The 26,876-nt window shown below is 43.5% G+C and overlaps 1 protein-coding gene across 5 annotated transcripts in view; it reads left to right on the top strand.

Moving 5' to 3' along the window:
- Positions 1-26,876, top strand: part of LOC140481205 (uncharacterized) — a 152,733-nt gene that overhangs the window by 63,644 nt on the left and 62,213 nt on the right. For all 5 annotated transcript variants that reach the window (XM_072577036.1, XM_072577037.1, XM_072577038.1 and 2 more), the window contains exon 2: positions 15,557-15,633. In XM_072577036.1, the coding sequence (XP_072433137.1) occupies positions 15,570-15,633 (64 nt within the window). In that variant the 5' untranslated portion in view covers positions 15,557-15,569. The remainder of the gene's footprint in view (positions 1-15,556; positions 15,634-26,876) is intronic.

Genomic DNA, 26,876 nt, shown 5'->3' with positions numbered 1-26,876 from the left:
CCTCATTCTCTGAAGGATGCTTTAAATTGCCCATAGTGTCCAGGGATGTGCAGGTTAGGTGGACTGGCCATGCTAAATTGCCCATAGTGTCCAGGGATGTGCAGGTTAGGTGCATTGGCCATGAGAAGTGCAGGGATGGGGTGGGGTGCTCTTTGGGTGGTTGGTATGGACCAAGTGGCCTGTTTCCACACTGTTGGGATTCTGTGACGTTTTATTGCAAGTGGTGTTTAAGAGGTTTCTTTGATAAAGCGATCTTCACAAAAATCACGTTAATTTATGAAATAAATTTATAGGTTTCATCTACCACTAATCTTGCTTTTCCTTCATGCTGTAAAACAAATGTTATACTTCCAAATAAAACATCTGGAAACATTATTGTCTCTAACCTTGTCATTTGCTTTCTGGAGAGATTTGTCAAATTTGTTATGTTTTCTTCATTTTGTAAATTTACACTAAGTGACCTCTCCTGTGCAAACTAAATCTTTAAAACAAAAATATAAAATAACGAAATGGTGTTTTCACCCAAATGTTGGAAAGAGATCAAAATTGGTAACAGAATAATCAGCTGGTTTTGTTTCATGGTTCCAAGATTAGTGACATCTCTGTTTTTGTTTAACATGTGGTAATTTTTTTTTAGTGATTGTATCAAGGTCAGCTAGGTCACCCTTGTAGAATATGAGTTTGCTGTTTGGGCCTGTTAATCTGGCCCAATCAGGGAACCCTGGCTGACAGATATAGATAGTGTCAGAGGTTCTGCTCACTCTGAGAGCTGGCTCTGAGGAAGCTGGATTAGTATAAAGGACTTCCCACGTGTAAATAAAAGGTGACCCGGTGACAGGCCTCTGTGGAATTATTTCAGTTTTGATCAACCAGATAGAGAAAAGATTATTTCGTACAGAATTGCTACTTGGCTTATCTTAATTGGAGCCTTGTATAATAATTGTTTAATTCGTGCTCTGGTTATTTACTAATTAATTGTATTTGAGTGAATTACATCAAACTTGGAGATAATTACTTGCATTAATAATCATATTGTTATATGTGAAACCTGTAATAGACTGGCATTTACTTGTACAATTTAACCATTCAACTATCTAACTGAATATCAATTTGATTGTATTACTCAACAAGCCTACTATAATACAATCCTTACAATGTTCAAATAAAATCAAAATGTTGTGCATGCTGGAAATCTGAAACAGACACAGAAAGCTAAAAAAATTCAGGTGGTCCAATAGCATCTGTGGAGAGAGAAATGGAATTAATCCTTCGAGTCTGGCGTGACTTCTTCTGAACTTTAAAATGTTCTATTGGAAAAACCGAGAATGTTTGCTCCACAAATAAGTAGACAAACATTTTCTTTCACCTTTGCTAATGCAACTGGTTTCCTATAATGAGCTGATATGTGAAATCAGCCCTTCTGTGGTTCCCTTGCTAGTAATCTTACGCCTGATTCAGAGACTGAAACACACAATCTACGCTGACAGTTCTTTGCAGTACAGAGGGAGTGCTACACTGATGGAGGTAATACCATTTGGATGAAATGTTAAATTAGTTTTAAAGGGGAACTCATAAGATCATCAGGAGTGGAGGTAAGCCATTTGGCCCATTAAGCCTACCCCACTATTCAATGCAATCATGTCTGACCTACTTTCAACCTTCCAACAGGCCCCATTTAGATGATTCTCTTAGTATTCAAAGGTCAGTTGGACTAAATAACACCAACAGAATATGCACACTCTGTGGTAGAGAATTCCAAAGATTCACAATGCTTTAATCCATCTTGGTACAAAATGGCTGAGCCCTTATTAGAATTCCCAGCCTGAGGAGACAGGGTAGATGATGGGAGTCTATCAGGCCCCTTCAGAACTTTCAATGTTTCAATGAGATTAATTATTATCTTGCCAAAGCTCAAGGGAATATATACCTAGTCTGTTCAATCACCCCTCAGTTTTCAGAATAAAATCCCCTCATCCTGCGACCCTGGCCAATATTTAGCTCTCATTCAACATTAATAAAACTGATTCTTTGATCATTATCTCATTCCTGTGACTACATTTCAAAAGTGCTTAATCAGTTGTAAATTGCTTGGGGACAACCTGAGGTTGTAAAGCGTGCTAGAAAAGTCTAAGTCCTTATTTTGATTTTATAATGTTGACAGGAGCTGCCTCTGAAGTGGAGAGTAAACTTGTGCAATCTTGCTCAATGAACAATTGGACATAATCAGCAGCAGGAATAGGCAATTCAGCCCCTCGAGCCTGCTCTGCCATTTATATGGTCATGGCTGATCTCATCTTAGCCTGAACTCAACTTTACTGCCTGCTCCCCGTAACCCTTTAAACCATTGCTACTTAAAAATCTGTTTGTCACCTCCTTAAATTTTTATCAGTGTCACAATATCCATGGCACTCTGGGGTAGTGATCCACGACATAAATCTACAGATTTAAGGCTCTTTTGAGAGAAGTAATCCTTCCTCACCTCTGTTTTAAATCTGCTCCCCCTTATCCTAAAATTATAACCTCTCGTTCTAGATTGCCCACATGAGGAAAAAGCTGCTCAATGTCTACCTTGTCAATTCCCTCTAGTACCTTATATACCTCAATTAGATCTCCTCTCATCTTTCTGAACTCTAGTGAGAATAGGCCTGACCTGCTCGCAAGATGTTACTTTTCACTACCTGGGTGTTATTCTGATACTGCGGACTATCCCATGTCTTTTTCAGAACAAGCCCAATTTTCCTACCTGTTAGTTTGAAACAATAAATAGATATCATAATGATTGTTGCATTATTGCTACGACTGGGGACTGCATATCTTTAATTGAAGAGAATCGGAAACCATAATGTTATATACTAATGAAATTTTGTTGGTTATTTATGCTATTTGCAAGCCAAGTTGTTGCAGGACCTCATCAAAACCTTTCTGTCAGTTTTCAACCATATGTGATCTGATATCACTGATGTATTGTAATAATTAGTGGAGTAGCAATTATTTCCTTCTACTGCATTGCTTATATTGGAAAGTTTTACACATATAATTTAATAACATTTAAAGGAAAAAGAACTTTGTACATTGGGTCACACATAACCAGGAAATGCTTAAAATGCACACCAGATTAATTAATACCCAAAAAGCCAAACAGAAAATTAAAGTTTCAGTTGTGAGCCCTGTGATCTGAGCATCACATTAATCTGTCAGTCTTTTTTTATTTGTTGATTGATATGCACCTCTAACATTTCCATTTTTCTTTCATTTGTAGTTATGGTGTGGATTTTAGTTTCACTCAACTGGTGTTCTGGGTTGAGGCTGTGCACACTTCTCTGAATTCCATTATACAGTTCACTTTGAGAAATGTCAGGAAGATAATTTCCATATATAATGAAATTCTCTTTCTATCCAATTATCTATGATACATGCCAAAGTTTCCACTTGATAAAGAGAAATCAATTTTGATTTGTTTTATCTCCACACTACAGCTGTTATAATATCCTCAGCCGAAGAACAGGATGGTGGGAGTGGTTAGAAATGTGGGACCTGAAGCTGCATTAAAACTATCTTGTCCAACAGTTAGTCTGATTGCCACAGGATGTGGCATTGCAAATTAGAAGTCTGTTCCTTAACTTGGAGGTTCACTTCTACATAGAAATAAAGGTAACTTTCTACAAAAGAGACCATAGAGTCATACAGTCCAGAAACATTTGGTCCAACCAGTCCATGCCGACCATAATCCCAAATTAAACTCGTCCCAAGTGTCTGCACTTTGCTCTCTCCAAACATTTCTTATTCATGAACTTATCCAAGTGTCTTTTAAATGTAATTGTACCTGCATCCACCATTTCCTCTGGAAGTTCATTCCACACACAAACTACTCTCTCTGCATAAAACCGCCTGGTACAAAGTATAATTGCAATCCTTTCAGCTATAGACCTGAGGAATCTCAGCTGCTTTAGGAAAGAAGTTATTAAATTGGCAAGGGCGCAAAAATGATTTACAAGCACGTTGCCGGGATTGGAAGGTTTGAGTTATAAGGAGAGGTTGGACAGGCTGGGATTTTTTTTCCCTTGAGCGTAGGAGATTGAGGGGTGACCCTATAGAAGTTTGTAAAATCATGAGGGCCATAGATGAGGTGAATAGCAAAGATCTTTTCCTCAGGTTAAAGGAGTTTGAAACTAGAGGACATAATCTGAAGGTGAGGAGGACAGATTTAAAAGGGACCTGAGGGGCAACCTTTTCACACGGGAGTTTCACATAGTAGCTAACAGAACAGTGCTAATGGCAGGATTTGGCAAGGTGCCATTCTCCTCAGCTACCATACTCTCCACAATGTTCCCCAATCCCCCTGCCCCACGATAATGTGTCGATTCTGAACAAGATCATGATCACATGATCAAGCTGGCTGCCACACAGCCATTTTACACTCAATGAAGTGTTAATTGGTTGAGGGCAAGACTTCTGTTCCCCGTCTGGGGAGGATGTCGTGTCTTAAGGGAGCAGCCAATCCAGTTCACCAACAGGGAGCTCTGCAGTACCAGGAGGGCCAGGGTCCAGCACTGTCTGATGCTGAGACTACAGACACTTCCCCAACAAGGAGCAATGATGGGAGGCAAGCTATTGGCAGTGCCTAGCAGGCAGTCCCCATGTGAGGCTTTGAAAGGTCATGGGGAGAGTTTAAGGGGTGTGTTCTTAGAGTGGCAGGAGAAAATGCCTTGAGTGGGCATTGGACATCCAAAAGGAATTTCTCATACCCCTGCCTGCCCAATGGCAGGTTGTCCCACTGACATCTTGACCCCCTCTCATGCCATAGATAAAATAGCATCAGGTCAAAATGTGGCATTTGGATAGTCATGAGTCGACCAGTTTGGGGTCTCAGTAGACACAGTGTTGAGTATGCCCTACCATTATCACCTCGAGTATCTTGGGAAATGGGTGTGGGATGGGCAGGATGATGGTAAACAGACCATGAACTGGATTTTCTGATCCCTCTGCTGGCAGAGAGCCATCAAGTTTAGCCCAAAGACATTGATTTTTTTCACCTTTAAGAAAGAAAGCGACATCGCAAGAGACTGAGTGAGGCAAAACTGCAAATACTGGAAGTCTGAAATCAAAAGATTAAAAAATGCTCGAATTACACAGCAGGACAGGTGTAATAAAGAAAAGACAGACTGCAATGTTTTGACCGATGGATATTTGAGAGTAAATGGGAGTTATAAAGATATGCTGCAAGACTGTACTAACTTAAAGGGTAATTACAAAATTGGCAACCATTTAGAGACAAAAAACACAAAGCATACTATTTGGTTGTAAATCTACAGGATTTCTGTTGATCTTTTCAGAAAATTGAAGCCCACATGACCTACGTTCTAGTTGAATGAATGACAATTTCTGATGAAAATAAGTAGCAAAGCACAAAATAATAACCACAGATTTCTGCAAAATCCTACTCTCTGCAGCACTGTCTAGTTACAGCTGATTTGCAAACGTTTGTCTCAGTGTTTGAACTTTGAAATACCATAAGTTCAAGGCTGGTTGAGTTGCACGAGTGGCGAGGTTTTCACTTTGCTTTCTGCTTTTATGAAACTCTTCTCAATACAGAGCTGCTTTTGAACCTGGATCTCAAAGGTTAAAGGTGCTGATTCTTGATGATGACAACAGCTGAATGCACGGTTTGAGTTCAGTTTGGATTTCATGCATATAGCTTCATGCTGTGTTTCCACAACATAGCAACAGTGTGATGACAGTGCAGTTTATGTTTGTCTTTCATGATCTTGTAAGGCATATAAACTATGCCAGAAACTTTGCACGACCTTTTTCTTCAATTATCACCGAATCCCTGTTTATTAAGAGTTAGTTTTGATACATCTGTAAGCCCTAGTAACCTTCCAACACCAAGTATTTCATTGTTGCATTTGCTGGGTTAGTTACATAGGGTTGAACCTTACAAGAGACTGAATGATGTGGGCTGTGGTGAGATTTGTGACAATGTGCAAGAAATCAGGTGAGGCCCATCTTGACTTTGGGAACGATACCCTGTATTTTTTTATGCATTTGCCAAGCAGCAAGATAAGTTTCTTGCCAGTCAGCGATGAATTGCCGATCAAGGAGGATTATATCTGGTTAAATGACCCAGCTCACTTCATTAACGTTCACATTCCTCTCTTGCTAAATATACCAACAAGTCAGATGTCACAAATTCTCAACAAAGGAGAACTCATGAGGTTTTTACAAATATGTTAAGGACAAAAGGGTAACTAGGGAGAGAATAGGGCCCCTCAGAGATCAGCAAGGCGACCTTTGTGTGGAGCCACAGGAGTTGGGGGAGATAAGAAACAAGTTTTTTACATTGGTGTTTACTATAGAAGAGGACATGGAAGATATAGAATGTAAGGAAATAGATGGTGACATCTTGAAAAATGTCCATATTGCAGAGGAGGAAGTGCTGGATGTCTTGAAACACATAAAAGTGGATAAATCCCCAGCATCTGATCAGGTGTACCCTAGAACTCTGTGGGAAGCTAGGGAAGTGATTGCTGGGCCTCTTACTGAGATATTTGGATCCTCGATAGTCACACGAGAGGTGCCGGAAGACTGGAGGATGGCAAACGTGGTGCCACTGTTTAAAAAAGGTGATAGGGACAAGCCAGGGAACTATAGATCAGTGAGGCCTGACATAGATGGTGGGCAAGTTGTTGGAGGAAATCCTGAGGGACAAGATATACATGTATTTGGAAAGGCAAGAATTGATTATGGATAGTCAACATGGCTTTGTGCGTGGGAAGTCATGTCTCACAAACTTGTTTGAGTTTTTTGAAGAAGAAACAAAGAGGATTGATGAGGGCAGAGCAGTAGATGTGATCTCTATGGACTTCAGTAAGGCATTCGACAAGGTTCCTGATGGGAGACTGATTAGCAAGGTTAGATCTCATGGAATACAGGGAGAACTAGCCATTTGGATATAGAACTGGCTCAAAGGTAGAAGACAAGAGGTGGTGGTGGAGGGTTGTTTTTCAGGCTGTGACCAGTGGAGTGCCACAAGGATCGGTGCTTGGTCCTCTACTTTTCAGATGGGCAAATGAGCTGAGGAGTGGCAGATGGAGTTTAATTCAGATAAATGCACAGTGCTGCATTTTGGGAAAGCAAATCTTAGCAGGACTTATACATTTAATGGTAAGGTCCTAGGGAGTGCTGCTGAACAAAGAGATCTTGGAGTGCAGGTTCATATCTCCTTGAAAGTGGAGTTGCAGGTAAATAGTATAGTGAAGAAGGTGTTTGGTATGCTTTCCTTTATTGGTCAGAGTATTGAGTACAGGAGTTGGGAGGTAATGTTGTGGCTGTGCAGGTCATTTGTTAGGCCACTGTTGGAATATTGCATGCAATTCTGGTCTCCTTCCTATCGGAAGGATGTTGTGAAATTTGAAAGGGCTCAGAAAAGATTTACAAGGATGTTGCCAAAGTTGCAGGATTTGAGCTATAGGGAGAGGCTGAACAGGCTGGGGCTGTTTTCTCTGGAGCATCAGAGGCCAAGGGGTAACCTTATAGAGGTTTATAAAATCATGAGGGACATGGATAGGGTAAATAGACAAAGTCTTTTCCTTGGGGTGGGGGAGTCCAGAACTAGAGGGCATAGGTATAGGGTGAGAAGGGAAAGATATAAAAAAGACCTAAGGGGCAAGTTTTTCATGCACATGGTGGTCCTTGTGTGGAATAGGCTGCCAGAGGAAGTGGTGGAGGCTGGTACAATTACCACATTTAAACAGCATCTGGATGGGTATATGAATAGGAAGGGTTTAGAGGGATATGGGCTGGGTGCTTCCAGGTGGGACTAGATTGGGTCGGGATATCTGGTCGGCATGGATGAGTTGGACTGAAGGGTCTGTTTCCATGCTGTACAATCTCTATGATTCTATGGAAGTCAGAGTGGGTGCCTGACACCATCAGCTCACTGCTGGCAATGATCAGCCTCCAATTTGCTCAGCACCAGATGCTGTCTCAGCACACAATCCATGGGCATCAGTCAGACACACCCCTTGTCAATTGACATTTGCCAATCCTCAGGATCCTCTGGCACCTCTTCAATCCACTGGCACGATACTTAAGGAAACACAATCCTGCATTGCATGGCACCCAGCAACTAGCTTTGAAAAGTGGCTGCAAGGACAGTGTTTTGAGGGACAGGGACCCAGCTGACGGACTGCACTGGGCTGTATCTCAGGACTACATGCTTGCTGTATTAGTCCCTCATTCACTTTGCATGATCATGGTGGTTAACACTGCTGCCTCACAGCATCAGGGACCTGGATTCGATTCCAGCCTTGGGTAACCCTCTGTGTAGAGTTTGCATGGATTTCCATTGGGTGCTCCAGTTTCCTCCCACAATCCAAAATATGCAGGTGAGGTTGATTGGCCATGGGGTGAAGGGCTGAGGGTTACTGACAGGGTGAAGGGCTGAGTCTGGGTGGGATGCTGTTTGGAGGGTTGATACAGACCTGATGGGCTGGATGGCCTCTATTTAGACTGTAAGCTTCTATGATCACAACATCCATGCCTTGCCTTGCCTGTTAGCCTCAGTTCTGGCTGAAGCACGAATGCATTGTCAGTATTGTCATATTGACAAGTTCTTTAGCACAGATACATGGACAGGCTGCTTGTCACAGTTGTCAGTTGTGATCTGTCCTGGGGTAAAGATGTCACCATTTCTGAATGGAATATGGAGATATCGGTCTAACATCTACAGTATGTGCCAGCTGCTTTGTCTAAGGTACACCGCATTTGTCCAGCAAGATTGCCATGTTGGTTTGGGGCTAGTCTTCAATGGTGTCAATGTGTGTGGGGGGAGGGAGGGTGTGTGTTGGGGTGATGCTGTCTGTCAGGGGATCCCAGTACCACAGCCCAGGGGCTTGGCCCTGATCAATAACTGCTTAGACCATTCATAGTCAGGGGATCTGTCTGAATACAGTCTGGGGAATGGGTACCAATCAGTTCCATTGGGCCAACAGCACCAACAGTCCGGGGAATTGAGTACTGCTGAGTTGAGGAGTTGCAAAGACAGTGGTCAGGGGTCTGATCTGTCAGGTGCGAGAGCTGTTTGTTGAAGTCAGTCAGAAGTCTGAGATGCATACACTCCCCAGAGTTAGGGGAGAAGGGATGGAGAGAAGGGCATCTGTTCGTTGATGGTTAGATGGGTGCAATAGGGGCAGGAGGGGTCGTCACTGCCAAAAGTCATGGCGGAGTCAAAGCTGCAGGAGGGCAAATCCTGGAACCCTGTCCCTCTCAGCATTGCGGTGTACCTACTCCAGATGGACTGCAATAGTTCAAGAAATTAAAAATCACAGCTACCTGATGAAGGAGCAATGCTCCAAAAGCTAGCACTTTCAAATAAACCTGTTGGACAACAACCCGGTGTTGTATGATTTTTAACTTTGTCAATCCCAGTCCAACATTGGCATCTCCGCATCATAGTTCGAGAAAGAAGCTCACTGAATAGCTTTCCAAATGGCAATGAGAGATGAACAATAAATACTGGCCCACATACCCTGAATGATTTTTTAAAAAAATGATTATTTTTCTCTGAGCTTCAGGGAGTGTTGTTACTAGCATGGAAAGAGCTAATTAGATTACTGAAGCGTGATATTCGATTTGCTTGAGTGATTAAAAGAGTTAATATGTATGCATTTAGATTTTTTTAATGTACATTAATGCGATTGTACAAGCAACAAATTCAAACACAAACATGGTTACTTGGAATTCAAACAATAGAATTCCCCTCAGTTAATCCTTTCAGCTGATTAAGTGTAACTTTCTCAAAACATATGTTTAAAACATAAATTTAAACACTGCATGACAGCTTCTTCATGTACTGTGGAGACCTTTGTGCAATGCACATTAAAAGTAATTGTTTCAGAAACATTAGTTATGGGTTGGGACTAATTCTAAGTCAGTCTGTTCAAGGTCCAAATGAGCTTGATCCAGGTGAGAGCTGGGCTTGACTCTGAGGTAAACCTGAGTCAAATCCTGAGTTCCAAACATAGATTGTTCAGAGATTTGTGTCATTAGTACCTGCCCTCTAATTTCTTTGCCTGAAGATGTGTCTGGCTGGATTTCTTCTCAAATTGCCTAATGCTGAATGTCATATTTTTATGTTTTATCATTTCTATGATTTTACATCACATTCAGTCTGTTTTAAAATTTACTTTGTGGTGAACATTTTAATTACTTTTACACTCAGGGGGTCAGTTAGCTTGGTTGGCTGGCTGGGTATACTACAAGCCAATGACTCCCACACCTACCTAGACTACACCTCCTCCCAGCATACATCCTGTAAAAACACCATCCCTTATTCCCAATTCCTTCGCCTCTGCTACATCTGTTCCCAGGATGACCAATTCCACCTCAGCAAGTCCCAGATGGCTCCCTTCTTCCACGATCGCAATTTCCATTCCTACATGGTTGATGATGCCCTCCAGCGCATTTCCTCCACTGCACGCACCACCCACTGCCCTTGAACCCCACCCCTCCCAACACAACAAGTATTGAACCACCTCCCAGTCCTCACCTTCCACCCCACCAACCTCCGCATACAATGCATGATCCTCCCCACTTCCGCCACTCCAAATGCACCCCACCACCAGACATATATTTCCCTCTTCACCCCTATCAGCATTCTGGAAAGACCATTCCCTCCGCGACTCCCTCGTCAGGTCTATCAGCCCGCACCCAACTCCTGGCACTTTTCCCTGCCCCCACAGAAAGTACAAAACCTGCGCACACCGCTCCCCTCACTTCCATCCAAGGCAGCAAGAGATCCTTCCACATCCATCAGAAATTTACCTGTACCTCTACCGATGTCATCTACTGCATCCGTTGCACCTGGTGTGGTCTTCTCTACATCAGGGAGATAGGACCCCTTCATGCAGATCATTTCAGAGAACATCTCTGGGACACCTGCACTCACCAACCCCACCACCCCATGGCTGAACACTTCAACTCCCTCTCCCATTCTGTCAAGGACAGGCAGGTCCTGGGCCTCCTTCACCGCCAAACCATTACCACCCGACGCCTGGAGGAGGAACGCCTCATATTCTGCCTTGGGACCCTACAACCACATGGGCTAAATGTGGATTTCAACAGCTTCCTCATTTTCCCATCCCCCACATTATCCCAGTCCCAACTCTCCAACTCGGTATTGCCCTCCGAACCCATCCATCACTCCCCCCTCTGACCTATCACCTTCTCCCTCACCTTCATCCACTTATCGCTTTCCCAGCTAACTACCCCCAAACCCAACCCCCTCCCATTTATCTCTCAGCCCCCTGGCCCACAGGCCTCATTCCTGATGAAGGGCTTATGTCCGAAATGTCAATTCTCCCGCTCCTCGAATGCTGCGCATTTCCAGCACCACACTCTCAGCTCTGATCTCCAGTATCTGCAATCCTCACTTTTTCTCCTGGCCGGGTAACTTGCAACATAAAGTGATGCCAACAGTGTGGGTTCAATTCCCATGTTGGTTGAGGTTACCATGAATGATCCTCTTTCTCAACCTCTCCCATCACCTCAAGCATAATGACCATCAGGTTAAACTGCTGCTAGTCATCGAATCATACAGCATCAGAAGCAGTAATTTCAATCCAACTCATCTGCACTGACCAGACATCCCAATCTGACCTAGTCCCATTTGCCAGCATTTCGTCCATATCCATACAAACTCTTACTATTCATGTACCCAACCACCACCTCTGGCAGCTCATTCCAGACACACATCATCCTCTGTATGCAAAAGTTACCCCTCAGGTCTTTTTAAAATCTTTCCTCTCACACCTTAAACCTATGTCTGTCTGCTAGTTTTGGACTCCCCCACCCTAGGAAAAAGACTTTCGCTAGTCACCCTATCCATGCCACGCATGATTTTATAAACCTCTATAAAGTCACCCCTCAGTTGCAGACATTCCAGCAAAAAAAAGCCCCAGCCTATTCAGCCTTTTTTTATAGCTCAAACCCTCCAGCCCTGACAATATCCTTAAGTATTTTCTGAAACCTCTCGAGTCTAACAACATCCACCCTACAGAAGGGTGACCAGTCTTCTCTCTCTCTCTAATGAGAGAGTATCCACACAGTCCAGGAGGATTATTGTATCTTTACCTATGTTCAGACTGAAATGGCCAACAATTGCCTTGGAAGTTTAAACAGGATCTGCACTGTCTCCTACCTCTGGAATATGGTCGTCAATGTAACTGTGGAGCAATAAACAGCATCACAATCCAGACATCTTGCTGCACTGGCCACTCTGCCACATATTTTGGTTGTCACACCTAGTGAGAATCCAATTTAAAATGTCAAAGGTTAACTCTGCCCATGATAGGCTTGTTAAACATAGAATCATAGAGATCTACAGCACAGAAAAAGCCAGTCAAAAACAACCACCTAACTATTTTAATCCTACTGTATCTCTTGGCATAGCAAGTGCAACTCTGAAATCCTATTTAATTGTTTGTGAGGGTTTCTGCCTCTGTCACCCTTACAGTGAGCTCCAGATCCCTACCACCCTCTGGGTGAAAGGTTTCTCCTTACATCTCTTCCAAACTTCCTGCCTGTTGCCTTAAATCTATGCCCCCGGTCACTGTTGCCTCCATCAAGTTTTTTCCTGTCTATCCTATCTGTGCCCCTCTTAATTTCAATCTCAATCATGTTCCCTCTCAATCTCCTCTGCTCCAAGGCAAACAACTTCAATCTGTCACATCAATCCAACAATAATCTCCATCCTCTCTTCCAATGCCAAATAAATGTGTCATACCCATAGGCTGAGCTCCATGGTGGAGGCAGTACACAGCTAGCAATATACTTGGAGTCTGCAGTCCATATCATCACTTCCAGAAGGGAGTGTTTTTAAGCTATTACCTAGGGAAGGATATGCTTGCATTAAAAGGAGACCAGTGAACCTTCACCATTCTGAGTGATGGGTTGTCAGGCTTGTCATGTGAGGAATGATTGGATCGATAAGGCCTGTACTCACTAGGCCAAAAACAGAAGTTGCTGGAAAAGCTCAGCAGGTCTAGCAGTATCTGTGAAGAAAAATCGGAATTAACGTTTCGGGTTTGCTGCCCCTTTCACACCTTATTCACTGGACTTTAGAAGAATGAGAGGGATCTCACTGAAATGTATAGAATTTTGACAGGACCGGACTGGCTGGTTGCAGAAATGACATTGCCCCTGGCCAGAGGGCACCTAGTACAAGGGATCATCATCTCAGGTTCTGGGGAAGGTCATTTTGGATTGAAATGAGGGAAAATTCCTTTACTCAGACAGCAGAGTTCTCTACCACAGCAGGCCTTGGAAGGGAAGTCGTTGAATGTGGTGTTGGGGAGATAGTGGGAATATAGTGTTGAGATAGAGGATCAGCCATGCTCCTATTGAATGGCAGACCAGGCTCAATGGGCTGAATGGCCTGCTGTAGCTTCTATGCTGTGAGTGTTCTCTGCCTCCAAACTTTGGGGCATGACATGGAGTCAGAACAAAGTTTGTTTTCTATTTGTGGTGTCCACATGCACTAAATGAAATTTTTTACAGTCAAGGAGATTGGCCTGTGAGTAACTGGGTGGATATTTCACGACATTTAAACAATTGGAATCGATCTCACTGAAGCATATGAAACTCTGAAAGGGTTGATAAGGCTAACACTGAGAGATTATATATATCCTGGATGAGGAGAAATTACTTCACTCGTAGGGCTGCAAGTCTTTGAAATGCTCTATTGCGGATACTTTAATGTTGAAGATATTTAAGGCTGGGCTCGACAGTTTGTTGGCTTCAGGAAATCAGGGAATTGGGGAACAGGCAGGAAAGTGGTGTTGAAACCCAAGATCAGCTGTGATCATATCAAAAGGCAGAATAGATTCAACAGGTCATGGGGTCGACTCCTGCTGCAATGTTTTTGTGTTCTTGACGTCACAAGTGGAAGACATTGGTCAATAAGGATGGCAGAGGGTAGCAAGAACTTTTCAATGTAATGCAAACATCACCTTCTTCAACATTGTGATTGTGAAGCGTATTGGGTTGTAGACTGGTATTCCAGAGCAGTACTGAGAGGTTGTGCACTGAAAGATTTCCCCTTCAATTGGATATTTAAGATTTCATGGCATGTTTTGAAGGGCAAGGGCACATTCCACAAAGTGCCAGACAAAATTTCTCCCACAACCAGTGCCACTAAAGCTGATTATCTGTTCATTATCACATTGCTGTTGGAAGCAAGTTGTACTGAATTTGGTTGGCACAATTCCTACATTGCAACAGTAACTCTCAATGCTCCTTTTAAAATGGAGCTGCTGTTTGTGGCCATTTTTAGTGTGCATCCCCTTTACAATTTTTAACATAGCTGCTCATGACATTTGTTCCAAAACCTTTCAGGGTGCTGTGTGGCTGTGTACCTGTAACAGGAGCTTTGGCAACGATACTTCAACAGTAGCTGATTGGTAATGAAAGACGTGGTGCTATGTAAATCGCAAATTCCAGTTATATTTACGTTCACATCATAGTGTGAAGTATATGGTACATATCGAAACGTGATGCATCATTGTAGGCAGAGAGCTGTACAAAACGGCTGAGCTCACCAAGGTAACTTCTTTCAAGGGGCAGCCATGTCTGACGGTGAGGCCATTGTATCCTGAGGTTTGAGCTTTGTTTGAATGTTGTCATGGAAGAATTGACCACTGTATCTGGAGCAGTTTATAGCTCATCACCAATATTTCTAGTGAAACATTAAACTTGTTCCTTTTGATCAAGTGGCTACAAGTCCAAGGTGTGCGGGTTAGGTGGATTGTCCATGCTGGCACGGTGGCTCAGTGGTTAGCACTGCTGCCTCATAGCACCAGGGACCCAGGTTTGATTCCAGCCTCTGGCGACTGTTTATGTGGAGTTTGCACATTCTCCCTGTGTCTTTATGGGTTTCCTCCCACAATCTAAAGATGTGCAGGTCAGGTGAATTGGCCATGCTAAATTGCCCATAGTTCTGGGGTGAATATAGGGTAGGGAAATGGGCCTGGGTGGGTTACTCTTTGGAGAGTCGATGTGGACTTGTTGGGCTGAAGAACCTGTTTCCATACTGTAGGGAATCTAATCTAATCTAAATTGCCCACAGTGTCCAGGGATGTGCAGGTTAGGTGGGTTAGCCATGGGAAATGCAGGTTTTACAGGGATGGGGGGAGGGGGGCGGGGGTTGGGGGGGGGGTTGTGGTCTTGGTGAGTTGGTCTTTGGAGGGTCCGTGTGCATTTGATGGGCCTAATGGCCTGCTTCCAACCTGTTGAGATTCTATGATTATGTAAATAAATGAATAGTGATTTGGATGAGGTTCCAGAGAATTTTTGAGTCTCTATGGAAGCATATCCCAACATGATTCATTCCTGTCAGGAAAGGAAACATAACGTAAGGTAGGTACAAAAAAACACCTTTAAAGGGTAGAATGTGTGCTACATATACTGTACAACAAAAATTGTGACCATTTAAACTTTGTATGACCCTGAAACAATTCAGTTCAGTAAGATTAAAATTCTCTACATGTCTCTTTTCCAGTGAGAGCATTTTCATGGCCACAGATCTAACAGAGAGCAAGATGCGTGAGTCTGAAGGTCCCAATGAAGATGGCTCAGGTAAATAGATTAGGACTAATCTATTGTAGATATTTAGAAATATTAAGATTACTTGTTATTTTTAGTCAAAGGATGTTTGAACTGGTGAGAAGAGAACATTGATATACCAGCCCTTGGAAAAGGAACAACACTTAAAACTGCTGCTGAATTTTTGTGGGCTTTCAAATCACCAGGCAAACAATATTATCAAGCAAGAAACATTCATGCCACATAAATGCCAGGCAATGACCATCTCAAATAAGAGACAATCTGAGTATCTCCCCTTGACATTCAACGGCGTTATCATCACTGAATACCATACCATCAACATCCTGGGTGTTATCACAGGACTAGCCATATAAATACAGTGGCTACAAGAGCAGGTCAGAGGCTAGGAATATACAGCGAGTATCTCACCTTTTGATTGCCCTAAGCTTGTCCACCATCTGCAAGGCATACATCAGGCGTGTGATGGAATATTCCCCCTTTACCTGGATTGGTTCAGCTACAACAACACTCAGGAAGCTTGACACCATCCAGGACAAAGCAGCCTGTTTGACTGACCCCACATCCTCACTGGTCCTCACTCTTAACAACTTCTCCTTCCAAACCTCCCACTTCTTCCAAACCAAAGGAGTAGCCATGGGCACCCGCATGGGCCCCAGCTATGCCTGCCTCTTTGTTGGATATGTGGAACAGTCCATCTTCCGCAGCTACACTCGCACCCCCCCCCACCTTTTCCTCCACTACATCGATGATTGTATTGCCGCTACCTCGTGCTCCCACGAGGAGGTTGAACAGTTCATCCACTTTACTAACACCTTCCACCCCGACCTCAAATTTACCTGGACCGTCTCAGATTCCTCCCTCTTCTTCCTAGACCTCTCCATTTCTATTTCGGGCAACTGACTCAACACAGACATTTATTACAGACCGACCGACTCCCACAGCTACCTAGATTACATCTCCTCCCACCCTGCCCCCTGTAAAAATGCCATCCCATATTCCCAATTCCTTCGCCTCCACCGCATCTGCTCCCAGGAGGACCAATTCCACTACCGAACAGCCCAAATGGCCTCTTTCTTCAAAGACCGCAAATTCCCCTCCGATGTGGTTGACGATGCTCTCCACTGCACCTCCTCCACTTCCCGCACCTCCGCCCTTGAACCCCGCCCCTCCAATCGCCACCAGGACAGAACCACACTGGTCCTCACCTTCCACCCCACCAACCTCCGGATATATCATATCATCCTCCGTCATTTCCACCACCAGGGATATATTTCCCTCCCCACCCCTATCAGCGTTCCGGAGAGACCACTCTCTCCGCGACCCCCTCGTCAGGTCCACACCCCCCACTGACCCAACCTCCACAAACAGCACTTTCCCCTGCAACCGCAAGAAATGCAAAACTTGCGCCCACACCTTCCCCCCTCACCTCTCTCCAAGGCCCCAGTGGATCCTTCCATATCCGTCGCAAATTCACCTGCACCTCCACACACATCATTTACTGTATCCGCTACACCCGATGTGGTCTCCTCTACATTAGGGAGACAGGCCGCCTACTTGAGGAACGTTTCAGGGAACACCTCTGGGACACCTGCACCAACCAACCCAACCGCCCCATGGCTGAACACTTTAACTCTCCCTCCCACTCCGCCAAGGTCATGCAGGTTCTTGGCCTCCTCCATCGCCAGACCCTGGCCACACGACACCTGGAGAAAGAGCGCCTCATCTTCCCCCTAGGAACCCTCCAACCACACGGGATGAATGTAGATTTCTCCAGCTTCCTCATTTCCCCACCTCCCACTTTATCTCAGTCCCAACACCCGGATTCAGCACCGCCCCCTTTACCTGCAATCTTCTTCCCGACCTCTTCGCCCCCACCCCCTCTCCGGCCTATCACTCTCACCCTCACCTCCTTCCACCTATCCTATTCCCAGCACCCCTCCCACAAATTCTCCCACCCCTACCTTTTATCTCAACCCGCTTGGCACACCAGCCTCATTCCTGAAGAAGGGCTTATGCCCGAAACATCGATTCTCCTGCTCCTCAGATGCTGCCTGGCCTGCTGCGCTTTTCCAGCACCACACGTTTCAACTCACTTTCTCCCACATCCACAAGGATCTATTCCCTTCACCATTGACGCTTAGTAGCAGTAGTGTGCCCTGTCCATAACATACACTGTAGGAATTCACCAAAGATCGTTTGACAGCACCTTCAAACACCACAGCCACTTCCATTGAGACAAACAAGAGCAGCAGATAAATGGGAACAAGTTCCCCGACTTAGAAATAAATTGCTATTCCTTCAGTGACATTGAATCAAAATCCTGGAACTCCCTCCATAACAGTATTGTGAGTCTACCTACGGCACATAGACTGCAGTGGTTCAAGAAGGAAGCTCACCACCGCATTCTCAAGCCCATAAGGGATGAGCAATAGACACCCATGTTCCATGATTAAATTTTTAAAAAATGTTAAAGTAGTGTGGTTTCAGCTACAGCAGATCCCTAATCTGTGAACCTGTGTGAATTTGTGTAACCCTAACCCTAATCCCATCATACTGCTCTTTAATCATTCAAATTGAAAAATCTTAACCGCAAAACCAGAAACTAAACCAGGAAGTGTCAGAATATTCAACACAATGTAAAATCAGGCATAAAAACTGAAATAGCTATAAGGAAAGAAGTAAGAAATTAAGGAAGAGGGATATTTAAAGCAGATAAAATGGATTTTTGATGTTTTTAATCAATCTGTTCAAAAGTGTTATGACATATTGCTGGGGAGGTGGGACCTGAGCCCAGATCACTTGGCTCAAAGGCAAGGTCATTGCCACTGCACCACAAGAGCCACTTCACCTGGTGAAGGAGCAGTGCTCCAAAAGCTTGTGATTTCAAATAAACCTGTTGGACTATAACCTGACGTGGTATTTCTGAGAGGTATTAGTGCAATGAAGCTAGTGGTGGAGCACGACAAACCAGGGAACAACTTTCTGATTTTCATGTTTAATTTCATGTGCACGGGCTAGAAATTGATTTGTGTTATACCAGTGAGTGCTCATAGCCTCAGTGTCATTATTACCATAAAATCTGAGCCATTAATTCAGATAGTATTGGTGACATATTCCTGGTTACCATAAATAGGTTAACTGTTAAAGTAGTAGATTGAATAATGTTATACAAATGCATTTGATCATCAATAATAAGAAGAATGATTTACAGCTGACTGTGTGCACATTTTAGCCTTGTGCACTGGTCTAAGATTATAGATATTACGTTTTGTAGAGCCAAAAATTAAGATCAGGAAAAGGCAATTAAATTTTGCAATGTAAGATGGCAGACAGAGAGGAATTTTTATTGCTATGTGCAATGATATAAAACCTATTGCTGCTCTCATTTGAGAGAAGTGACTGGTGGTGATATAACCTGAGGGCCACCAGACCTCAGGCAAGGGAAGGGGTTCAGAAGAAGTGTCCTTCATGGTAACCTCAAACCAGTGATGGGAATTGAACCCACACTGTTGACATCATACTGCTCAGTAAGCCAACAATCCAGCCAATTGAGCTAAACCAATTCCCATAAGGGCTGTAAAAAAAATAAATCCAGGAGCAGATTAATGTAAACATACACACAATGATAGTGGGGTCAGTGAACTGCCTATGGGGTGCACTGCACCACGTAAACAAAACTTCTGCAGTAACATTCCTTAAACGCATGAGCGCCACCACCTAGAAGAATAAAGGCAAATGTTGCATGGGGATACTTTTCAAGGCATAACCCACCATCTTATTTTATTTATCCTTACTTTGGATGAGGACGTCACAAGCAAGGCCAGCATTTGTAGCTCATCCAGAATTGCTTTTGACCAGAGTGGCTTGCAAGGCCATTTCAGAAGGCACTTAAGTGTCAACCACATTACTGTATGTCAAGGAATGTAAACCAGAACAGGTATGGATAGAAGATTCCCTTCCCTAAAGCAGATTAGTGAACCAGATGGGTCTTCACATCAATTGACAGTGGTTGCACATAGCCTAATGGCAATCTTTTAGTTCCAGATTTATTTATGAATTCAAATTTCACTGTCTGTGTTGCTGGGATTTAATCCCATGTCTCCAGAACATTAGTTTGGGCCATTGCATACTACAAGGAAAGTGAGCCATTAATGCAGTGCTCCTGGACTTCCATGAACCAAAATGGACCATTTAGCAATGGAAGTACAAGAGGATAACACCCGTTAATACGGCAGGAGACATCTCACTGATTTCGTTAAGATTTTCCTGATCTTAAATTTTGGCTCTACAAAACGTAATATCTATAATCTTAGACCAGTGCACAAGGCTGTTCTTAGTAATGTTATTTTACGTCTCTTCGTCATGATGTGTGTCATTGGCTGAGTCAGCATTAATTACCTATTCTGAACTACCCTAGAATTGAATGGCTTGCTAGGCCATTTCAGAGGGCGGTTAAAAGTAAGCCATATTGCTCTGGATTTGAAGACATATGTTGGCCAGATTGAGTAAAGCTGGCAGATTTCCTGTCCATTAGCAAACCAGATAGGTTTTTAAGATAATTGACTATAATCGCATGGTTGCCAATAGGTGAGTTTTGAATTCAATAAAATCTGGATTTAAGATTGCACCATCTGCCATGATAGGATTTGAATTTATGCCCTAGAATATTAGCCTGGTCTCTGGTTTGTTAGGAGAAGGTGAGGAATGTAGATACTGGAGATCAGAGTCAAAAAGTGTGGTGCTGGAAAAGCGCAGCCAGTTAGGCAGCATCTGAGGAACAGGACAGTCAACATTTCGAGCATAAGCTCTTATCGGGAATGAAACGTCGACTGTCCTGCTGCTCAGTTGCTGCCTGACCGGCTTTGCTTTTCCAGTGCCATACTTTTTGTCTCTGATCTCCAGTATCTACATTCCTCACCTTCTCCTAACAAACCAGAGACCAGGCTAATATTCTAGGGCATAAATTCAAATCCTATCATGGCAGATGGTGCAATCTTAAATCCAGATTTTATTGAATTCAAAACTCACCTATTGGCAACCATGCGATTATAGTCAATTATCTTAAAAACCTATCTGGTTTGCTAATGGACAGGAAATCTGCCAGCTTTACTCAATCTGGCCAACATATGTCTTCAAATCCAGAGCAATATGGCTTACTTTTAACCGCCCTCTGAAATGGCCTAGCAAGCCATTCAATTCTAGGGTAGTTCAGAATAGGTAATTAATGCTGACTCAGCCAATGACACACATCATGACGAAGAGACGTAAAATAACATTACTAAGAACAGCCTTGTGCACTGGTCTAAGATTATAGATATTACGTTTTGTAGAGCCAAAATTTAAGATCAGGAAAATCTTAACGAAATCAGTGAGATGTCTCCTGCCGTATTAACGGGTGTTATCCTCTTGTACTTCCATTGCTAAATGGTCCATTTTGGTTCATGGAAGTCCAGGAGCACTGCATTAATGGCTCACTTTCCTTGTAGTATGCAATGGCCCAAACTAATGTTCTGGAGACATGGGATTAAATCCCAGCAACACAGACAGTGAAATTTGAATTCATAAATAAATCTATTATTAGTCTATTAGTCTATTAACATTACCACTATAGCAGCACCTCCCACAACCCTCACAACCCTCCGGTGTCATACCTGTCATGATATTTGTGTATCTCCATATTTAATTAAATTAGAATATAATGACAATTCATGAGCCAGATTGGATAGGGATTTTAAATCACCTTGACACTTTCACCTGTTTGATTTTTGTAGCCTAGTAAGCCATATTGCTCTGGATTTGAAGACATATGTTGGCCAGATTGAGTAAAGCTGGCAGATTTCCTGTCCATTAGCAAACCAGATGGGTTTTTAGGATAATTGACTATAATCGCATGGTTGCCAATAGGTGAGCTTTGAATTCAATAAAATCTGGATTTAAGATTGCCCTCTGAAATGGCCTAGCAAGCCATTCAATTCTAGGGCAGTTCAGAATCACATTTTTCCCTCATCCAGTTCATGTGTGTGTCAGCAATGCAATTGTGGTAGGAAAGCATTGTAATAGTTGTTTTAAATTGGTTTCTGTCTCAGTTTATGAACACAATTGGCCCCACAAGTGGAAGGAGTGGCAGTGATAATGTCACTGGGCCTGTAATGTGGAGGTGCGGTGTTGGACTGAGGTGTAACAAGTTAAAAATGACCCAACACCAGGTTATAGTCCAACAGGTTTAGTTGAAAGTACAAACTTTTGTCACGTTATTCCTTCAGCTAGCTACCTGACGAAGGGACAGCGTGCCGAAAACTTGTATCTCCAAAAAAACTTGTTGGACTTTAACCTGGTGTTGTGTGAATTTTAACGGGTCCTGTAATGCAGAGGCCCAGGATATAAGTCATGGGGCCAGCATTCAGATCTCTGTACAGCAGCTGGTGGATTTAAGTTCAGTTCTGATATTTGGAGGTAATTGCTAATGACAAACACTGTCAATTTCCATTTTAAAAAAAACCTGGTTAACTCATATCCTCTAGACAAGAGAAGCTGCTATGTTTTCACTGATTAGTCTATGTCTGACTCCAGAGTCATAGTAATGCGGTTGACTCTGAATGGTTCAGTTCAAGGTACCTGAAAGGAATTAGGATCCAAAAGTGAATAAGTGATGCTTCAGTCATATAGAGCCTTGGGCACCAAACCGCAAATACAACAAGAGCCAATAGATGTGGAGTGGGTAAGTGAGTAGGAAGATGGACAGGTGGGTCAGGTCAGGGGATCTGGGGGGTTGAGGGTTGGGGGGGATGTTGGTGGGAAGGGAGACCGGGCATAGGATAAGGCTGGGGATGGAGGCATTTTGACACTGGTGAAGCCCCACTCACCTATCTGCTCCATGCTTCCCACTAACCCCCTACTTGCATCCACTTATCATCCATCCTATCTACCGTTCGCCAGCCCCAACCTTCCTCCCTCTATTTACTTCAGCTCTCCCCTCCCCCTCCCCAGTCCTGATGAAGTGTTTCGGCCAAAATGTTGACTTTCCTGCTGCTCAGATGCTGTGCTTTTCCAGCTTCACATCTACTGACTCTTGCTTCGAGCATCTGCAGTCCTTATTGTCTCAAGTAAGACATCTTGGCCTTGGAAAAGATGGAGTGCAAATTCATAAGAATGCCAGAACGGCTTGAAGGATTACATGATGAGAAGAAGTAATATGAAATCGGCTTGTATTCCTTTCATTTCAGAAGGTGATTGAATGGAAGTATTTTAAAATTGCTCAGAGAACAGCCAAGGTAGGAGCAGTTAATGATTTCCTCTGATGGAGGAATCCAGAACAAGAGGGTGGAATCTTCCAAGCTCCTGAAAGACATGAGCAATGAGCAAGTCAGTTGGTAAATTCTGGAGAGAATGGCAAGATGAGATTCTCACTGTTGAGAAAAACGATGAGAGCTTGGCTACTTGGGAGCAAAGGAGAAAGTGAGGGCTGCAGATGCTGGAGATCAGAGCTGAAAAATGTGTTGCTGGAAAAGCACAGCAGGTCAGGCAGTATCCAAGGAGCAGGAGAATCGACGTTTTGGGCATAAGCCCTTCTTCAGGAATGAGGAAGGTGTGCCAAGCAGGCTAAGATAAAAGGTAGGGAGGAGGGACTTGGGGGACGGGCGTTGGGAATGCGATAGGTGGAAGGAGGTTAAGGTGAGGGTGATAGGCTGGAGAGGGGGTGGGGGCGGAGAGGTCGGGAAGAAGATTGCAGGTCAAGAAGGCAGTGCTGAGTCGATTAGATTAGATTACTTACAGTGTGGAAACAGGCCCTTCGGCCCAATAAATCCACACCGCCCCGCCGAAGCGTAACCCACCCATACCCCTACCCCTTACCTAACACTACGGGCAATTTAGCATGGCCAATTCACCTGACCTGCACATCTTTGGACTGTGGGAGGAAACTGGAGCACCCGGAGGAAACCCACACAGACACGGGGAGAACGTGCAAACTCCACACAGTCAGTCGCCTGAGGCGGGAATTGAACCCGGGTCTCTGGCGCTGTGAGGCAGCAGTGCTAACCACTGTGCCACCGTGCTGCCCTCAGTCCGAGGGTTGGGACTGAGATAAGGTGGGGGGAGGGGAAATGAGGAAGCTGGAGAAATCTGCATTCATCCCTTGTGGTTGAAGGGTTCCTAGGCGGAAGATGAGGCGCTCTTCCTCCAGGCGTCGTGTTGCCATGGTCTGGCGATGGAGGAGGCCAAGGACCTGCATGTCCTTGGCGGAGTGGGAGGGAGAGTTAAAGTGTTCAACCATGGGGCGGTTGGGTTGGTTGGTGTGGGTGTCCCAGAAGTGTTCTCTGAAACTTTCCACAAGTAGGCGGCCTGTCTCCCCAATGTACAGGAGCAAAATTGGGGAAGCATCTTTCGCCAAACTTCAGTGGAAGTTGTCACTTCTCAGTTTGACAGCTCTAGTCACAGATTTAAATATTGATATTTGTTAATGTTAAATTTTAACAAATATTAAGAAAACTTTCCAATAAAAGCAAAGTACTGCAGATGCTGGAGATCTGAAATCAAAGCAGAAAGTGCCAAAGAAACTCAGCATGTCTCGTAGCACCTGTGGAGAGAAAAAAAAAGTCAAGAGTTAATATTTCGAGTCCAATAACTTTTCCAAAGACCTTCTTTGGAATCCAGTTCTCTGGATTGAAGTGCTCAGCATTGATTATACATTCAAAGTCCGGATTCCCGGATTCAGAATGCTACCCCTGAGCTGCATCTCACATCTACTGAAAGGAAGTTGTTTCTTCAGCCTGAGCAGAAAGTGGCCATTGTTCCAGTGTACTTTAACATCTTGAGGTTTTTCTGGTAATGACAAGTCTTGTGTATTCAGGAACTGTTCCGTTAACTACAAAGAAACAGCAACTTCAGATTGGCCCAATTTCTGTTTCTTAACTTGCCAGTTTCCTTCATCTATTTCAAATATTTTGGATGACCTGCAAGTTGGGCCAACAGACACCTGTAATAAAAATAGTCAGGTGATGCATATTAAAGTTTGTCCAGCCTTTTCCTGAGTTGAATATATTAGCCTGATTCTAAAGCAGAATCCCTCCAATGTGTAGGAAACAGCTGTCAATAACCAGTCGAAATTCTATGTAAATAAAAACCAATAGAAATTTTCTGCTTGGGAACTCTACAACCTTACAGACTCAACAGCAACTTCAACAGTTTTGGGGTTTGAGATGTCTTTTCACATGTCCCTAGCCCGACCCCCACACACCAGGCTTTGTTATCACATTGTCTGCTATTACACACATTGTTAGCCACTAATTGTCCCCATTAATACCAATTCATTCTCTCAAGCTGATTATTATCCATTCCTTTACCTGTCTAACGGTCCTTCTCTCTCTTTGAGCTCTCTCTCCATGTATTGTTTATTCCTTACCCCCTCCCCCTACCCTATCTTTTGCATAAAAACAAACCTTTTCCGAGCTATCATCAGTTCTGAGATAGGGTGCCTGGACCCGAACGTTAACTCTGGTTTCTCCCCACAGATGCTGCCAGACCTGCTGAACTCTTCCAGCAGTTTCAGTTTTTGAAACTCTACTTATACTGTTACCATGAATAAGTAATTCAAATCAATAATCTTAATCAATAATCAGGCATTTTACATTGGTCAAAAATACATTTTAGATTCACCTACAAATTGCCTTGGCAACTTTCATTTGGTTAAAAGGTGCAACATGTTAAAAACGTTGACAGTCTTCTTTATTTAAATGGATTTGGGATTGTTCTCAATATTAGTTCTCTCTGCTGATTTTAGGAAGAAGAGAACTACAAGATGAATGTCTCCTTTCTCAGAAAGTCTTGAGGTTGTTTTGGCACTGCTCCAACTGATAGAGCAATGGGACAGACACTAGCTTGGACAAGCTAGAAGTCCCATCACTTCTGGATGTTTAACTTTTTAAACATCATCGAGAAATGGGATAGTTGTGACTTTGTTGCATAAAAATGCAGATGATTAAAAAGAGCTTTGCAGTTCATCTGGATGGCTTTATCTTACCATAACCTGGGGGTATTATAATGCAGTGTTTTGACAGGGTAGATATCGAAAAGATATTTTTCCTTGGAGTATAGATGAGAACTAGGACAAGCAGTTTACAAATAAGGAGTCTTCCACTTTAAGATATAGATGAAGGGAATTTTTGTTTAATTGCGATCCATTCAGTTAACAGATCCTCCTGGTGCCTCAAATCTGTGTAAAAATAATATTGCGCAAGTAAGAAATGCATCCGAGGAGCTGGAGAATCGATGTTTTGGGCATCTCCTGCTCTTCAGATGCTGCTTGACTGGCTGTGCTTTTCCAGCACCACATTCACGACTTTTCTAAAAGTAAGAAATGCCTTTGGTTTGTTTGTTGGATAGAGTCAAACTTCAAACTTTTTCCCTTCATATGCTCTGGGAGGCAAATGCCTAGTGGTGCTATCGCTAGACCATTACTGCAGAAGCTTAGAATGTTCTGGGGACCTCGGTTCAAATCCCACCATGGTAGATGCTGGAATTTGAATTCACTAATAATCTGGAATTACGAATCTATTGATGGCAATTGTTTGGAAAAACCTGTCTGGTTCACTAATGTCCTTCAGGTTAAGATGTCTGCCATCCTCACCTGGTCCAGCCTACATGTGACTCCAGATCCACAGCAATGTGGTTGACTCTCACCTGGCCTGAGAAATGGCCTAGCAAGCCGTTTGTTTCAAAGAGAGGCAACTAGGGACGGATAATAAATGCTGGCCAGCCAGCAACTCCCAAGAATGAATTTTAAAAAGACCAAACTGCTTCAGTGACTATATATGGATATTTTTATGAATAAAGTGTATTTTGAATTTAAAACAAAATATTTTTTTCTCTGAAGGTCTTGAATCCATGGAATTTCCTTTGCCAAAGAGCAGAATGAAGTGTGATTGATTAGATGACTGACAGTGTGGAAACAGGCCCTTCGGCCCAACAAATCCACACTGACCCTCCGAAGAGCAACCCCACCCAGACCCATTCCCCTACATTTACCCCTTCACCTAACAATACAGGCAATTTAGCATGGTCAACCTGCGCATCTTTGGACTATGGGAGGAAACCCACACAGACAGGGGGAGAATGTGCAAACTCCACACAGACAGTTGCCCGAGGCAGGAATTGAACCTGGGTCTCTGGCGCTGTGAGGCAGCAGTGCTAACCACTGTGCCACCAAGATTAGATTCCCTACAGTGTGGAAACAGGCCCTTCGGCCCAACAAGTCCACA

The sequence above is a fragment of the Chiloscyllium punctatum genome, chromosome 9, assembly GCF_047496795.1.
Source record: "Chiloscyllium punctatum isolate Juve2018m chromosome 9, sChiPun1.3, whole genome shotgun sequence".
In the NCBI taxonomy this organism is placed as follows: Eukaryota; Metazoa; Chordata; class Chondrichthyes; order Orectolobiformes; family Hemiscylliidae; genus Chiloscyllium; species Chiloscyllium punctatum.
The sequence above is the reverse complement of the archived record's forward strand: the minus strand, read 5'-3'. Positions and strand labels throughout refer to the sequence as shown.